Source organism: Channa argus, chromosome 6 (genome assembly GCF_033026475.1).
Source record: "Channa argus isolate prfri chromosome 6, Channa argus male v1.0, whole genome shotgun sequence".
NCBI lineage: Eukaryota > Metazoa > Chordata > Actinopteri > Anabantiformes > Channidae > Channa > Channa argus.
Genome location: NC_090202.1, coordinates 11,939,862 through 11,957,454, shown reverse-complemented (window position 1 = coordinate 11,957,454; position 17,593 = coordinate 11,939,862). Strand labels below are relative to the sequence as shown.

Genomic DNA, 17,593 nt, shown 5'->3' with positions numbered 1-17,593 from the left:
AACACCTAAAACACGTACCGTGTGTACATCAAACACATAATACCAGATATTTACAAAACAATGTTGGCAAAAGTTGGGCCATGTCAATCATAAGTTTAACGGCTTTCGGTTTGTCCCTACAGGGGTCGCCACATTTGGCATGAGTTTTTACGCCGGATGTCCTTCCTGTCACAACCCACTCATTATATCCGGGATATAATGAGTGGCGGGAAAGCCGCGCACACACACACACACATACATATACATACATATATATATATATACACATAGATATATGTGTAAATACATAAAAGTTCTCAGCCTCATCAGATAACAGGGCCTTTCTGATGTTAGCTGTGCACAGATAACTCAGTTTGAAATAAGAACTATATTCACATATACATGTTGCAACCTGAGTGAAATAAATAACTACAGATTGAATAAGGTAATTTAATTCCTTTTCCCCTAGCTTCCCACTCATTTTTGTACAAATACAAACTGCATGAATGTGATACATATTGTCATGCGTGTTTAATTGAATGTTAGTGTTTTTGTATTGTAAAACCTCCAAGAGAATTGAAAAGGAAACGTAGGCTCAGTAAATAAACATTGCTCTATGTTTCCAGCACTGAAAATAACACCTGATTATCTTTTATTTCTTTACATATTAGTGTTTGTATAACTTAGCAGTTACAGTTGCCCAGAGTCCAATGAACAATGCTCCCTTGTTGTTCATAAATAATGGGATGTTGAATGGCACTAACAAACCTGCAATAAATTATCAAATTAACCTTGTAATCCACAACAAGCCCACTGTCTTCAATGGCCAAACAAAACAAAAAGACAAAATTTAGCTGTTATTGCTTTTTCCTAAAGTAGGTTAAAGAATTTAAACTTGTTGTTACATATTTGGTAGAATGGCAAAACATGCTTGTAGGGCACAATTTCCTTCAGTTGATAAAAAATTAAACATTTTTTAGTAGTAATTTCTTAACTCCTTGGGTGATTTTAAGAAATTTAGGTGAACAACTTGCTTTCAAGACCAAAAAAATCCCAAACTAAATATGGTACTGTGTGAGGCAAAAGAGATGTTAAGAGTTTTTATTTCACGGTGTCTCGTGGATTTTTGTGCATGTTAGCATGTCATGATCACAGAGGTTTGTGAAATGTTTTGTGTGGATTTATGCCAAACATGAATTGCACTTATTTCTCCATTCTCAATTGACAAACAATATTTACAGGTAATTCCAGTTTATATAAAATCTTCACACCAACACTGCATGACTCAGAAACATCCTTCAAAATTCAAACATTCATATTCAGGTGGTAAAACAAAGGAAAGAAAATTCATAGAGTCTCTCTATACAAATATCAGATTAACTTAACTTAATATTACTTTCTTTTGTGAACAAATGCAGCTTATCATAAAATAAAGTCAAAATCTATAGTGAAGGACTGTGTACCCCTCAGAAAAAAAACAAACAAACATGCACAGCATTGCCAATTTAATGAATCTGAATTTTAATGATCCAGTGCATCACTTCTTTCAATCAGGATCAGTTACAGATGATTTTCTGATATAAAGAAAACTACTGTTTTGGTTTTTGCCAGTTCAAGTGATTATAATGTCAGCACATTACCAGCACAGAAGTCTTGCATTTTCTCCTTCTTATAATTTTTTAATTTATTTGCACAACTGCACACAAACCTGCCCTTTAAATTTGTTGACATATGCCTCTTATTCAGTATCCTTAACTGCTTGAAGGGAAATCAGTATCTCTGACGAGCATATTAATACTCAAATGAAGGAAGTGTTTTCTAAACTTTAAAACACATCTCATTGGATAAAGATTTATATTGTCTTTGATTTAGAATAAACAAAATAAATGTGACTCTCTTTGCACCTGACCTTTAAATCACGTGTGACTGACATTGTTTATCTATGGACGGACACAGCGTGGTATGTTTTTTGTATTCAATGTATTGTTTAGTAGAGAATTCCACTGAGATGTTAACATAAATTATATTCCTTACTGTGAAAGACACTGATGAAAATGTACATCTGTGATCAAAAACCGAGCACAGACTCATCGTGACATGAATGAAAGTCAACATTAATTTACCATGTACAGTTCTAAAACAAACCTATTAAAACAAAAAGTGAAAAAAAAAAATACATTCTTCTTGTTACCCACTTAGAGATTCATAGGATTTTTTCATTTCCTTGGCCAATGGTTTTGGATGACCCTTGCTTTTCATGTAGAGCAAGTGCCCTCCATGCATACGTTCCAGCATCCTGCACTAACTGGGAAATATCATGTTCAAACTTGGTAACAGATTCTCACTTTAAAGCTTTTGAGAAGCTTGATGCCATTTTTATTTTGGCTACAACATCAACTCACTGGAAAATTACAAAACTACTAGTCGTCCAGCCTAGAGCCATCTGTACAAGAACAGTGCAAAAGTGGAATTCAGCAGTTCCTTAATCCTCCTGTCTTTTTTCTACCACCTGAGTATAGCATGGATCAAATTTCAACATGGACTAATTTTCCCCTACTTTGTGGCTTCTTCTTGTCTCATACTACAGCCACCTGGACAATAAACATTACAGAAGCCAAGGCACAGTATTGGATCAGTCTCCTAAAAACTCAGACACTACAATGTTGCAATGTGGTCTTAGATAAAAGTACATTTCCTAATCCAAAGAAATATTGATAGAAACGCATGGCAATGAAAGATATCAGTGGGGAGATATTGTGGGATAACACATTTCCATCCAAATCTCATTCACATCCACTAAGCCAGAGAAGGAATTTATCACTTTGACCCCTCAGCCACACAGGACAGGTAGTGGCTCAAATTCCAAAAAAAGAAGCTGTCCGACTAGAAAACCTGCTGTAAGGACGGATGAGAGCCACATTGGACTGAAAGTCTTTCTTCGCGCACTCTTCATATCACTTTTCCCTCTCTCCATCTGTTCAAGCCATCAAGCAGAAAAGCACAAAAAAGCAAACCTTTTGGGCCAGACCAGCATGATGTATTATTTAAATAGCACTAGCAACCAGGTGACCAGATATGAGTGCTCAGAAGTTGTTGGTGTATCAGGAAAAAAAAAAGTGTCTTCATCACTTTTGGCCTCATTCATGGTAAGAGACAGGTGTGCCCAGACTTCAATCTGTTCTGTCTTGTTGGCCATGGGTTTAATTTAAGGGGGAGATCAAAATGAAACACTGAACCAACAACCAAACTGGTGCCGTCAGTCTTAGATTTTGTTGGCATACAGTGTCTCCTCATCACTTTCACTCTCATCCTGAAACTCATGGGCAAGCAGTGACTTCTTGGAGCCCATTGAAGTGAGACGAATCTCATCATCATAATCGTCTCTGTGCTGTCGCAGACGGTGGAAGCCATCTTTTTGACGATTAGACTTGGCTGCGCAGACACACCAGATGATGCACGCCGTCACCACCAATGCCGTCATGGAAGCAGCTGTGGAGACACACATGACTCAGCTTGTCTGCTTACACGAATGAAAACGGTTTCTAGATTAGAGAACATTTTTACAAAATTCATCATAAACCATGGAAACTAGGCCTTCATGTGCTTTGATAGAACAAGATAAGGCACTTAAAAATGTGAATATAAGGTTGACAAAGAAAAACTCTATTGAACACTGAAATAGAGCAAATTACAATTTTTTAAATTTTATTTTTTGTCTTTTCGGTTTATCCCGTTAGTTCGGGGTCGCTACAGCGGATCGTTGTCCGCATTTTGAATAAGCAGTTTTTACACCGGATGCCCTTCCTGACGCAACCCTCCCCAATTTCTACCGGGCTTGGACCGGCACTGCCAAGCTGGGTATGGGAAAGGGCTGTTGGGGGTTCAGTGTCATCAACATGAAATCACACGTAATAAAAATAAAAATCTTTTACAGTGTATAGACATAAACCCTCAACACCAATTACATAAAGGCATAGACATGCTTACCTGCACTAGCCACCACAAACTCTCTAGGCAGGCCAAAGATACTGTTGTCCATGTCAAACTCAATGATGATAGAGCTAGCAGCTTCATAGGAAGACACCACCACCTTGTGGTACAATGGGAAAACAAATACTTAAAACAGTCAGAAAATTGCAAACAAAATTTTCCAAGCTCTCAAGCTGTTCTAACATCATGACAGAATCCCAAGAAGGTAATGGGCCTGTAATTGGCAAAGCTATATGATGCATCCCTATATCCCGCAATACATTAGGAAATTCGGAGACTATTAAGAACAACAAAGCACATATGGTTACCAAAAAAACAATGGATTTTCTACTTTCTAACACTTGAGCGTAACAATCACCCCTCAAAACCTGACACTGAAATCTTTTACTCCACATTATTTGTATTAAATGCTCTTTATGTCAAATCTTTAATTTTTTTGCATGCAATTACAGACATTTACTTTTTTACCATAAGTTAATTAACACTGCTACGATATTAAAAGATATTCCTATACTGTACCTCTTGACGTAGCTGTTGGTAGCCATCAGCAACTGCTTCAATGTTGTGGCTGCCAGGAGCCAGCAGAACATGGAAGTAGCCACCCTCTGTTGTAAAGACTTTCACTCCCCCATTCAGTACAATGATTGCCCCAACAATGGGCTTTCCACTCTTGTCCCTCACCATGCCACGCACTCCCTTATGGACCTGGATGGGGTAGATATTGATGTAAAATTAAAGATATAGTCTAATAACACATCCTGCAATTGTTAAAAACGTAGCTGTACTGTTAAAAATCCTTTTACCTCCACTAACATGCTGAGAAGAGCCTTTTTGTTCTCAGTCCAGAGTGTGGCCAATTGATCAACAGGAGGATACAAACAGCAGCCAGTATACACTGTGATTTCTGGACAGTGGCCAAAGTCCATACTGAAATCCTAGGAGCAGGCATGGACACAAGGAGACACATGAAACAGAACTGGGGCACAAACCTGTTTCTGGGTTGTTTACTTCTTACTTAATTTGACAAATATTTGCAAATTGTACATTTAAGATTTCAAAATAATTTTAAGCTAAATTAAAATTGTGCTTTTTATTTCAGTTAATGTCTTGTTATAATATTAAGAATATAAAATATTATTAAACATACCTTCATGCTCCCCATATGACTTAGTCTCTCTGCGGCCCTCATAACTCCATCTGGGATGTTGCCTGCTGAGTAACAGAAAGTTTCCATTAGCTGCCAACCACCATCATTTTTATGAGTGATACCAACAGCCAGGAAAAATTATTTATTATTTATTTAAATTACATACTCTGCCCATTATTTGAACATCCAGTAGCCCCAAGGTGTATTTTGGGGTGGTTGTTGGCATAAACACCAGCCAAGTACTTCAATGTTCCCTCATTTTCAACTAGAAAGAAAAACATTATTAAAAGAAACAAAAGCAAAATCTAGAGATTATGAGAAGACCTCAGTAGACAAAGATGTGTTGCCTGAACATATCTTGGTGGATTATTGCTATCAACAATTGATTGGATGGACAGAGATAACAAATTGATGTGGCCTCAAATTGATAAAAGAATTTCCTCTGATGAACATATGACATGAAGGGCCCTTATAACACAAGATGAGCAAATTAAAATTCTTTTTATTTGAATACCTTACACCCCAGATCGTTATAAAAGGTTAAGTCAGTATTGTAAATTATACACGGTGACAATGTAGGCTAATTACAAATTTGACAAATATTAAATCAGACTGTAATTACCAGATTGCACAGGCTTGTCATAAGGATATGTAACAACAAGAGCACCACCATCAAGGGCTACAGACAGGGTGTAGCTTTTATCAGAAATTAAGTCCATCATCACCCTCGTCTCTGGCTGGGCCTCTACCACACGCTGTGATGCATTACCTGGAAAAAAGTAATAAAGGATCCAGACTGGTTAGAGCATGCTAAGGGTTTTTACGGCAAGTGTATGTATTTATTAAAAAAATAAATAAATAAATTTAAAAAAAAATTGAATTCAGGAGACTTAAATGCACAAATTAAAATCAGCAAGTTTAGAGAACTCAAACATTGTAATAGCCATTCAAGACTATTTAATTAGTATTTGGTTGTGAGCTTTCCTATAATACGTTTACAACATAAAAAAGATCCAGATCCTCGATTTCTCTTGAAGCTGTTTTAGCCATATGTAACAGATATAAACTTTGTTTCATTAATTGACCCCTAATTAGTGCAAACACTGGCTTGAATAACTTAAAGACACCATCAGCTTTATAAGAAAAGAAACATCTGTATATGATCTATTGTATGTGTAATTTCTTATTGATCTTCATCTAAATGAGATTTCCTGCCTAATTAATGTCTGTCACACACACACACACACACACACACACACACACACACACACTGACCAAAGAAATCTGTGTCCAGATCCTTGCCATGAGCATTAGTAAATCCCTGAGTGGAGGTACACTTGTTTCCGAAAGCCTGTTCTCGTCCATCTGGGTTGATAGAGGGCACAATGACAATCCGAGTCTCGTTGATCAGCTAGGAAAAGGGCAACGGAGAAGAATAACTTTAGCTATGGCTAAACATTAGGTTTACCAGGACAGCAGTTTCACTCAAAAAAACAAATTTATAGGTAAATGATTGATAACCAATTTCAGCTATAAAATTACAGTGGCTTTCTGCAGCATGTGTGAACAAAGAATTTATTATTATTTATTATTATTATTTCTATTGTTTTAAAAGAGAAGGTATTTCCATGTCAAACAGTTGATATATACTGTATGTTTATATAGATCTATCAACAGTCTTTGTGTTTCATACTGCTGGCCAATCATTTAACATTTCAGGCTATCAAACATTATATTTCCTGAGGGTTTCAGAACTCACCCTAGTGATAGCTAGGTTCTTGCCGTAGTTAATACACAGGAAAGCAGCAAATTCCAGCAGTAGCTCTGTGCCCACTGGAGCATTACCATGGATCCCTGCTACAAAGCGGATCTTGGGTTCAGATGGTTCAGCTTCCAAAGGTTTGTTAGAGATTTCCAAAACCCAAATCTTTCGAAACTCCACACTATGGCCCACTCTGGAAGCAGAAAACAAATAAACCAGGACATTTTAGGAATCTTGCAGTGCAAAGTAGCAAAAAGAGAAACTAAAGTTATCAATTATAAGGCTGATCTAGACAGCACTAGTCTACAGAGGATAAGTGCAGATATAATGGTTTATCTTATTTGGGGAACGGTAAAAGCCAGCCTACCTTGGCAATGATGTAATTTTTGGGAAGTTAAGGTTAAGGCCTTTCAAAAACTCAGACTGCTCTTTGTAGCCTCGGTAGCGGAAGCTGTTCTCTGTGGCTGTGCTCTTGACCAACTCCTCCAAACCCTGGCCTATAGAGAGGTCCTTGATTAAGCTCTGAAACTCCTTCTCAGATGGGTTTTTTGTGGGCTGGGGAGACTGGCCATTAGAGTCTGGGTGTATACGAGTCAGCCTGAAGTCTACCACCTCCACTCTGTCCTTTGAGACTGAGGCATAGATCATGAAAGGCACATACCTGGATAAAAGAGGATTATTAGAAGCAATGCAAATCAGGATAAGTAACAGCATATTAACCTAGCCTTTTGTCTGTGAACTTTGTTCTTCAGTTGTACCTTCTGTTATTCAAATCTTACCCATGGGCAGAGGCTGTAATAGAGTAAGGGCCAGGGACCAACAGCCTCCAGTAGTCTCCGGTTCGGGCTGTGGTGATGTTGTGATCTATCTCTGCCACACTAATGGTGGCATTGGGAATTCCTGTACCATCACTATCATCAGAGACTGTGCCCTTTACTCCAGTGTGGACCTTAAGAGACACATAATCACATACAAATGAGTAGGCGCAAAACTGAGTGAAAATGAGGAAAAAGCTCAAGGTAACAATGAGATTGTGTTTAATACCTGCTTAATAAACTGAAGCAAGGCTCTTCGATTGTGTTCCCAATATTTAGGCAATTCGTTTGCCAGAGGATATTTTACGCAACTCAACTCAATGGTCACCTCAAAACAGTTTGTGTTTAGGTAGTTCCAGTCCTGCATGCCACCTGAGGAAACAAACGTTCTTTAAATCTCTATCTTAAATTGGTGCAGCACTTCAAAAAGGAGAATGTAGGCATACCAGGAACATTATACCAGTTGGCACCGTTTGTGATGCCATCCGCAAAATATGCAGTCGGATCCAAATCCTTACAAGGGTACCCATTGTGCATCAGACGATTCTCCTGCACGCACAAAAACCCACACAAATGAGAACTCAACAATGAGTACTGTTGTAATCAACTTTTTAAACCTTGTTTTTGTTCCATCAATGCTAAAACTACACATTTTGCTTTCAAGTATATCATGAAACCACAAGCAAGCATTAACCCAGCATGAAATACATTTAAAAGCACCATGGTCCAATTACCTGTGAATAGGCTCTAGACACCTGTTGAAAGACCTTATCGTCAGGTGATGGGCTATATTGATTTATTCCGTCTTTGTCATCATCGTAGGGGTAGTTAACCACCAAGGAACCTGAATTCCACAGCACAAAGACATTTGTGAATTAAACACACATCAATATGTACGATTGGTTGACAAGTTATAATAAGGCATAACATTTTGATTTAAATTGTGGGCTTTAAATCGTAAGAAGTAACCAAACTTTAAATCAAAATATGCTTTGTTGACCTAAGACTAAAAAAAACCCAAACCAAGTAAAAAATTCCACCATATTTAAATTGACAAAAAAAAGCTTAACAGAGTGTTAATATTGATACCAAAGCATAAAAAGCTTAAATTAAGACCGTGCCTCCGTGAAGGTTGGCTGACAGGACAAAGGGAATGCTCTTCAGCCAGTTCATCACAGCTATGGTTTCTGGCTGTCTGGGCTCTGTGATCGTAGTAAACTGGTCTGGGAAGTTGCGGTTCAGGTCAAAATTGTTGCTGTTGTTGCGCCCTTTGTAGTATTTTACATCACCTGTGAGTAAATAAGTATTAGGTATGAGTCATCTACATCTGTAGCTCTAAACACAGCATGTTACTGCTTGTTTGTACATAACCTCAGCTCTACCTATTGTATACTTCCTGTGATACAACATCTGCAAATATTTGCTAAAAGATAAGGCACAGGAAATGATTTGTGAAACTTCCTATTTTAAGATTTCACAAAATTTCACAAAAGCAGGGTGTGTAGTAATACCGTACCCATACCACTATGCCATGATAAATGCTGATGGTCATAAAACAAAGTACTATTTAAGCAAAGGATGCATCATCTATTACATTGTAATCTATGCATTTATATGAATGTTATGTGGTCACTTTGCAAACCCCGTTCCCTAGTTAGTTTGAATCCCCTGTAAATTTGATAATTGTGTGATTTTACCAATTGCTCTAAAGGAACACATCTAACATTTGTGTGACCTATATACACAGTATAAAATATGCATTTTTCATAAGGTTACAAACCTTCATTTCAAGTCTTAATTTCATTGCAGATAATATTACTCTACCACCCCCAAACACCCCCACACCCTCTCTCTCTCCTTTTCTAATACCTTCAGTGGCTACCTCGTAGCCATCAGGATTCATAGAGGGCATTATGTGTATCCGGGTGTTGTTGACCAACTCAGTAACCTCTGGGTCAGTACCATAATTACGGCACAGGTACTCAATGAGATTGAGCAACAACTCTCGGCCCACCACTTCATTACCGTGCATGTTGGCCACATACTTGAACTCTGGCTCACCTGGCATGGAAAAAGAGAATTAGAGCCAAACCAAAAATCAATATTAACAGATATTAGCAATTTACATGTTATCATTAAGACATTTAGAGTCATAGACTTAATTACACAAACAAAAGGAACTATCTCCTAATAACTATTACTACAGACTTACCATGCTCATGAACAGTGGGGTTGTCTGAGATGACCATCACATAGAGCTCACGGTGTTCCACAGAGTGGCCAATAGAGTGAAGATAAGCAATTGAGGGGAATTCGTTGCTGTACTTCCGTAAGAACAGCTCCATGTCTGCATAGTTGTGGTGACGAAATTCCTGTGGCTGGATGGCCTGGGGTTCAGGAGGAGGAAAAGGAGGGTTACTGCTATGTCCCTCTGAAGGACTGACCCGGGTCTGAGTAGGGTTAGGAGAGTTGGTGGTGGTTTTGTCTGGACCACTGGTTGCAGATGGCATGGCGGGCGTGGGCACAGCAATGCGACTGACCACAGGTGTCAAGGTAAAGTTAAGTGCTTTGGCTTTTCCATCCATGACCTGGACATCATAGTGTGTCTTTGGTGTGAACCTGTGTATAGGGAAAAAAACACATCCTTGAGGGCCACCTAAAATTATCAGGAAGTACCAAAATTAGCTGTCACCATTTCTGCACTTTTCATTAAATCTCTCTACCAGGAAATCATACACATATTACCTCCAAAATATGCTGATCTTTATTAGAGTACAAAGAGCAACTCTAAAGAGGATGTAACTGATCTTATGAATTAAATTTGTGCAACATTTGTGGTTAAACTGTTTGAGACATGAAGGGAGTGCTTCAAAGGTTGATAGTCTGGAAGAGCCACAAGTTTTTCTTCATACATTGAGATTATAACAACACACAGCAATGAAAACAGAGCAGTAGAGTTAAATTTAAAATGTGACATTTACACTTTTTTTTAAATGCTGTGCTTTGATGCATAACCTGTTTTTGAAAACCTGTCATCAAAAGGACTTCAGAGACATTACTTACCCTGGGGCCGCAGCTGTAATGTTGTATGTTCCTGGAAGTAAGAGACGGTAGTAGTCCCCATACTTTCCTGTTGTCAGGTTGTGGCGAATGCCTGCCACTACAATACTGACATTGCTGAGGGGAGCACCACCGATGGCCTCTTTCACATAGCCATAAACACCTATATGGACCTGGAAGACAGCAACACTGAAATTCCTCATACTGGACAAATAAAACGCTAAATGTATCAGACTAGATTTAAGTGTGGAGTGGTCCTTTGAAATAAACAGAAAAAAAACAGACATTAGGATTTATTACTGCTTTTTAAGCTAGCTCTACCTGTTCCATGTAGGTAATCAGGGATTCCCTATTCAAATCCCATTCCTTATGAAGCTCAGAAGAAAAGGGATATTTGCAGCAGCTCAACTCCATAGTAATTTCCAGACAGTTTCCATAGATGTAGTTGTAGTCTTGCATCCCTCCTTTAAAACAGGCCACAAGTCATAGATCAAACATGCTGGAAATGCTGTAACACATTGTGTATATATAATAAAAGAGAAAGATAAGTCTAAACTCCTAAAATTATTGTGATGTATTCTACAAATATCATGAAACATGCTCTGCTTCACTAAACGTGGCTATTGGACCCCAATGGAGGAAAAACTGATTAACAATGAAAGGGGGTCTGTCTGGAAAGGCTCAAGTGTGATGTGGCAAGAGGCCATGACATCTGCAATTTGGATGCAAAACTAGCCTCCCAGTAAGGCAAACAAAGACACCAGGAGGGCACCGTGTTTAGATGGCCATCCCCCTGGTGCAACAGCAGGCAGGCAAAGGCTCCTTTACAGTTGTCATGACGGCAAAGTGGGCGGCTACACAAACTCAATAAAACAGCTACAATTTGACACAGTGGAACAGTCTAATTGAAAGGGCGACAAGCAAAATACAGACAGATAACTTCAGCAAAGGAACAACCTTTCCACCAGTCTCTACCAATAAGTAATAAATATAAACCACAACACAAGAGAAAATGGTAGTTGCAGGTCGGACACATTATGTATTTGAACTGTACAATTGCTGAAGATCTGTGTGACAAAACTACTTGTGCTAACCAGCCATATATCTATTAACATAGACCGATCAACTTGGGAACCTCATCCATTTTAAATAGGATGCCCAAAACATTAGAACCACCTCTTCTTATAATGCACTCCAGTACAACTCCACTGCCCACTTTGACCTCAATAATAAACACATAGTAGAAATATCACCTTTCAACCTAAAAACTACCTAAGAAAAGCCACAGCCATCCAGGGGGTTCAAACACATGACCCTCTAGCTGTGAGGTGGAAGTACTAACGATTCTATCACTGTACCACCTGCTTGTAGTGATTATTAGGTTAAAATGGGAGACAGCCACATTTATGCCAATTTTCAACAATCGGATTTTTTTTATCTGACAAGATTCCCCTGAAAGTCATACAAATACAAGCAGACTTTAAAAACTAGAGAAGTGCAACAAAGAAAACAACAATTTATCCCCGCGAAGCTAAAGAAAGCTACATACAGTAATGTGGCACATACTTTGGCTGAGAGCAGATCTACCAAAATATACACCACAAATGCAAACTCTTTATCCTCGGTCAAGAAACTGCAGCTGTCTGAGAGACGGTGGGAGTGACTGACTCTCAGAGCATTTGTGGTAAACTCGAGCCCCTTCAGCAGACAAAAACACCTCAAGAATCTTGCATTGGTCTGACAGGACACTAATAAAAAATTAAACTGGTGGGTAGAAACATTAACATAAGACAATGGAGACCATGTCCTCTGAGCTCATTTTAAGTGCGGTTGGTGTACAGAGAAATGTCAGGGCAATTCATTAGAGGTTTTTCCTCCAGCGGTGGCAGGAGAGACAACAGGGTGCTATGCCAACAAAAACAAACTTGGCCTTTAAATTTTTTCACGTATTAATGATCAACAAATTAAGCTAGAGCTAAATTCAGGTGTAGCAAAATGCTAAACGGACGTTGTTAAGTTACCCGTTGTCTTATCCCAAGTTACATCAAAAAGTTCAAACTGAAATAAAATTGAAGTAGAACAGTTTCTTAACCATTAAGTAAATCACCTAAAGTAAACATCCTCCATATGCTGACGGAATATGACAAACACACACAACAGTGTACGGCCGACCCAACCTTAAATATCCTGCCTGTGTTCCGGTTCCAATGACACACCCAAAACGTGGGAAATACCACTGGCCATATGCAGACATCAAAGTGCATGCCAACAGCTGAACCTTCCTTGCAGGATTGTTTGTAATGTAATGGAAGGTTTTACGGATTTAGAGACTCGGTAAATTAAAATTAAAAAAGAAGAATTATATTTTAAGTAAAACATGTTCAATGTTAAGTAAGGCTAAGAGGTCTACATGGGCCTCAGATTAACAAAGCAACAGACTTTTTGCATTTTGTAAAATTATATCTTTTGAGTCTAAAGGCAGTGACGTGTCTTCCCAAACAAAGATGACAAGCATGACAAGCCATAAATTTTTTAACTCTTGTGTTAAACACTCATGTATTATGAATGTGTAAAAGCTTGAAAACACTGCTAACAATATACCCTGAAAGGGCTACAGCAACCAAAATACAGTTAATGAGTAAAGTACGTCCTCTGAGACTAAAGATTATGAATCAAGATGTTATACTGAATCATTATTTCAAGCCCTCACTGCCAAACAAAAAAATCTCTTGTTCCTCACTCCTGGCGCTTTGCCTGGTCCAATTATTATGTCACACAATGCCTTGACAATTTTCAGCATCTGCCATTAGCCCAGTTTTAGCAGTGACATTTCATCCTCCTGAGACATGACAAACAGATACAAGCACTGTTTATTCAACTCTTACATTTCTTGCTGTCTAACATTCAGCAAGAATTCAGGCAGGGCTTCTCGTAGGAGTACTAACAAGTAGTCAAATAACAGTCTGGACCTTGTCTGTCAGAATATGCACTGTTTTTGAGAAACTACAAAAAGACAATAGCTTATCTCCCACTGAAACAGCCATTTCTTAGTTACTCTGATAACAATTACAGCCACGATTTACACAGATATGCAATATCTGATCGTTTGCTTGAGCCTTTGGTAATGATTTATAACTCCAGTTCCTTGTGGGATTATGACTACTACAGTAAGCAGATATTGTAGAGTGTAATGTCATTTTATTAAACTAAACTAGAGATACACTGCAAGTGGAAACTAGTGTTTGTAAGGAATGTATGTCAGTTTAACTTACTTACATTAAAACAGCATTTGGAAAATGCATCTATTAAAACTGGCCTTTTGCCAACACCCTGCAAACATCCCCCCAACAGCTGGTCTTAACAATCACCGCATGTATGATCATCTTACTGCCACTTTAACAAGACAAGCTTACAATGTTCAAATATTTCAGCCAGTTAATGGTAATTTCGGAACAAAAATAGGTGCAAAAAATAATGAAATCAAGAAATGCACACACACTAAACAGAGAAGAGACATGCAACACAGTAACCACAATAGAGCTGCTAGAACAAGAGAGCCGCACTTTGACAGTCAATTGACTTAATCAAGCCAAGAAAAATGAGTGCAAATCTATGGGAAATCGCAAGTTGGCAGACACGTCCCTTTGTCCTTGTCTAAAATGACAACAAAGTGCATGAAATGTGGTAACCTGAAGCTGTAGCCATTTTAGATCACCACCTCCCAAACCCTCAGACAAAACCACAAAACAAAAACTAGAAACTAAAAAGAATATATTCATCAACTTTCTGCCTGAGCGAAGCAGATCAGAGCAGTTTCTGAAACCGCAGCAACTGTAGTAATTGAGGAAATAACACAAGTTGCACTTATGCCTGCAAAACAAAGTGAAAATTTTATTTACAATGAGTCAGAATATAATATCTAACAGCCCATAGGCCCTGGTGTGCCAATAGTGAATGGTCATAAGACCACAATGCAACATGAAACATGTCTACAGCTTTAACATCTTCGGTTATTGCAAGCTTTGGCAGACAAACACGATGAGTATCACATTCTAAGATCAAGTACTCAAGTGTTCAGTGTTTTGCAACTTGGAAAACCTAAAGCTAGGCCACACTATTCAGTGCTTCAGTGACTGAGATCATTTTTGGAGTTATTCCCATTGCCAGTGGTAAGTATGAAGCATCAGTCAATTCTGTTCTACAATATGCAAGTGTTTTTAAAGAAACTTTAAATAATTAAACCAGTTTTCAATGCAGCTAACATCACAAGTACAATAAACTTTTTCTTTTAACTGATCTTAAAGTGGGAAGTAAAGCTACAAGAGGCATCCTCCAAGTAGGTTATTTGAACAACCTAGTTTTGCCACTTCTTGGAATGAAGCTATTGTGCTCAACTTTTTGACTTGTCAAGAGCTTAAGCTGCGCTACTCCAGGTAAAACAAAATATATTAATGTGTTCCTGAGTCTTCACACAGGTTTTAGGTTGTTAATACCACAGACCCACATGTTGCGACTGGTCCAACAAATTGATGCCTTTTAGATGAGAAGAACAGCAACACAGGTTAGACTGTCATGACAATCAAATGATAAGGACATTAGCTTGATTGTTGTTCACTATAAATACAAAACTTAAAGAAATAAAGAGAATAAAGAATGGACAAGCTATTCACCTACACTACATCAGGCCTTCAAAAGATTTAGAACATTTATTATAGTAGTTTACTGTCACCAGACAGAGCAATGAAAAACTGATCATCTTACCAGCCACATCATACCACTGTGCCCCATTGGTGACGCCATCTTTAAAAGTTTCTTGTACATCACTAGGACAGTTGGGGTAACCCGTCTTCATCACAGGGTGGTTCCGGGAATACACTAAGGCCAAGTTGTGAAACAGACTGTCGTCCGCTGACTGGCTGTAAAGGCCCTGTTGCTGGTGGGAGGCTGAGTCATCAAAAGGGTAACTGGCAACCACAGTGCCTCCATGCAGGTTTCCCGACAGTACAAATCTAGTAGGAAAACATTATATTTTAGCAGCAGCCTGAAGTGATCGTGTCCTCCTTTGTGGACATGAATATATACAATGGGAGTTTAGTGTCCTAGGATGACTTGTGACTGTTGTGAGTCACAGCAGTTAACTCCCTGAGGCCCAGATAAAGAAGGAAACAATAGCCAAACAGAGTATGCTCTAACTTTACAGCTACCTCAAGGCCATCCATTTTTTTACTGAAACCACAGTTCTCTATAGCACAAGGTGATATTTTGAAATTGTGTACGCTGATCAGCCACAACATTAAGTACAACTGTGCAATTTAATGCAGTCCAATACACTGGCTCTGCCATAATTCTAAATTTAAAAAGGCTTAATTTGTCCGTTTTTAGGTTGAAACTGTCAGAAAGGTGGTAATTCTACTATGTGTTTATTATTGAGGTCAAAGTGGGTATTAGAGTCATACTGGAGTGGATTATAAGAAGAGGTGGTTCTGACGTTTTGGCCCTCTCATCAATTTTAAATATAGTGGCCAAAACCTATAACCTCTTAAAAGTAGAAATTATGGCAGAGCCACTGTATTGAATTGCACAGCTGTAATTAATGTTGTGGCTGAACAGTTTATAACGCAAGATGGTCAGTACACAGATTCAAATAAGAAGAAAGGTGTAAATTTATCAGCAAGAACAGCGGTCTAGTATTTGAGCTTAAAAAGTGATGACTAAAGTTCTGTTAAAAATAAATGGTAATGGATTTTTGTGTACTGACTTGATATTTGAACCAATATTCCCACATGAACCCGTCTTACACTGTGGGTCATTATGGTGCCATAATGTGGAGACACACCTGCACCTGCTTCTGAATATCATATTCTGTGAGATGTAAAGTGACCAAATAAGTGTTTACCGACGTTTACCGAAGCGACCCCGGCAACACGACCTCGAACATATACAGACCGTGTATTTTTTTTTTAAAAAGAGACTCACTTTTTCTCCTGGATCCATCTGATCACAGCCATGACCTCGGGTACATTATCTGGAGAGACGCTCATCCCGTCAAACTGGTCTGGAAAACATCTGTTGAGGTCCATGTTCTTGGCATTATTTCGCCCTCCGCTCTCGCCACTGCAGTCCCCCTCTGTGGACTTCTCAAAGCCATCGGGGTTCATGCTGGGCATAATGTAAATGTCCGTGGTGTCCACCAGCTCCGTAATACGCGGTTCCTCCCCATATTTAGCGAGCAGGTACTCGACCAGATACACCAACACCTGCCTGGACACGGTTTCGTCGCCGTGCATGTTTCCTACGTATTTAAACTTAGGTTTCCCCGGTGTGTCTGTGTGAGGGTCCTTTGTGACCCTCATCACCCACAGCTCCCTGCCCTCCACAGACTGACCTATGCTCGACAGGTTCGCTATGCGAGGGTATTTCTCGGCTAAGGACTGTAAAAGTGCGGTTAGCTCAACATAATTGTAATATTTGCTATAAGTTTCTGCCGTCGCTTCCGTCACAGAGGAACTGAAGCGCCGTGTCCGGTGTAGCCTGGCGTCACCAATGGAGACAACAAGGAGGAGAAGAAAGACGAAAAGTGACAGCCGTAGTTTCAGGACCACCAACAGATACTCCCAACTGTGTAACATAGTGATGGTTCTGCCAACTCTACACCATCCAGACTTTTAAATAGAAGAAACAAACACTAGAGTCGAATAATTTATGAGTGTTTGGCTTTCGATACGACAGACGTCTTTCCGCTGTCAGAGTTGCTCCGGCCTGCCTATTTCCATCTACTTCCTCTCGCCTCACAGGGACGGCGCTGCGCCGTGACGCTACTTTTAAGGCGGACCGGCAGCT

General features: G+C 39.0%; 1 protein-coding gene across 2 annotated transcripts; it reads right to left on the bottom strand.

Annotated features, from left to right (window-relative positions):
* Positions 1 to 415: 415 nt before the first annotated feature.
* On the bottom strand, positions 416 to 17,532 carry cpda (carboxypeptidase D, a). 2 transcript variants are annotated; one of them, XM_067506449.1, is made up of 21 exons: positions 16,730 to 17,532; positions 15,515 to 15,762; positions 11,075 to 11,217; positions 10,757 to 10,926; positions 9,906 to 10,312; positions 9,563 to 9,754; positions 8,815 to 8,982; positions 8,428 to 8,537; positions 8,140 to 8,242; positions 7,923 to 8,065; positions 7,658 to 7,827; positions 7,246 to 7,539; positions 6,876 to 7,071; positions 6,392 to 6,527; positions 5,739 to 5,885; positions 5,283 to 5,381; positions 5,117 to 5,181; positions 4,773 to 4,904; positions 4,489 to 4,674; positions 3,967 to 4,069; positions 416 to 3,468 (listed from the first exon to the last, which is right to left on the bottom strand). In XM_067506449.1, exons 1-21 carry the CDS (start codon positions 17,380 to 17,382, stop codon positions 3,242 to 3,244), a joined length of 4,092 nt encoding a protein of 1,363 aa, XP_067362550.1. In that variant the 5' UTR covers positions 17,383 to 17,532; the 3' UTR covers positions 416 to 3,241. The 2 variants fall into 2 exon arrangements, with proteins under 2 accessions (XP_067362550.1, XP_067362551.1); XM_067506450.1 differs by having other exon boundaries at positions 5,117 to 5,178.
* Between the last annotated feature and the right edge of the window lie 61 nt (positions 17,533 to 17,593).

What these genes read in the sequence shown, in the direction of transcription:
- cpda (XM_067506449.1), bottom strand. Translation starts at nt 17,382, where the DNA reads ATGTTACACAGTTGGGAGTATCTGTTGGTGGTCCTGAAACTACGGCTG. An exon ending in AAAATTACATCATTGCCAAG is followed by an intron (nt 7,072 to 7,245) that starts GTAGGCTGGCTT and finishes TTCTGCTTCCAG; the next exon opens with AGTGGGCCATAGTGTGGAGT. An exon ending in GTCATATGGGGAGCATGAAG is followed by an intron (nt 4,905 to 5,116) that starts GTATGTTTAATA and finishes GCCTGCTCCTAG; the next exon opens with GATTTCAGTATGGACTTTGG.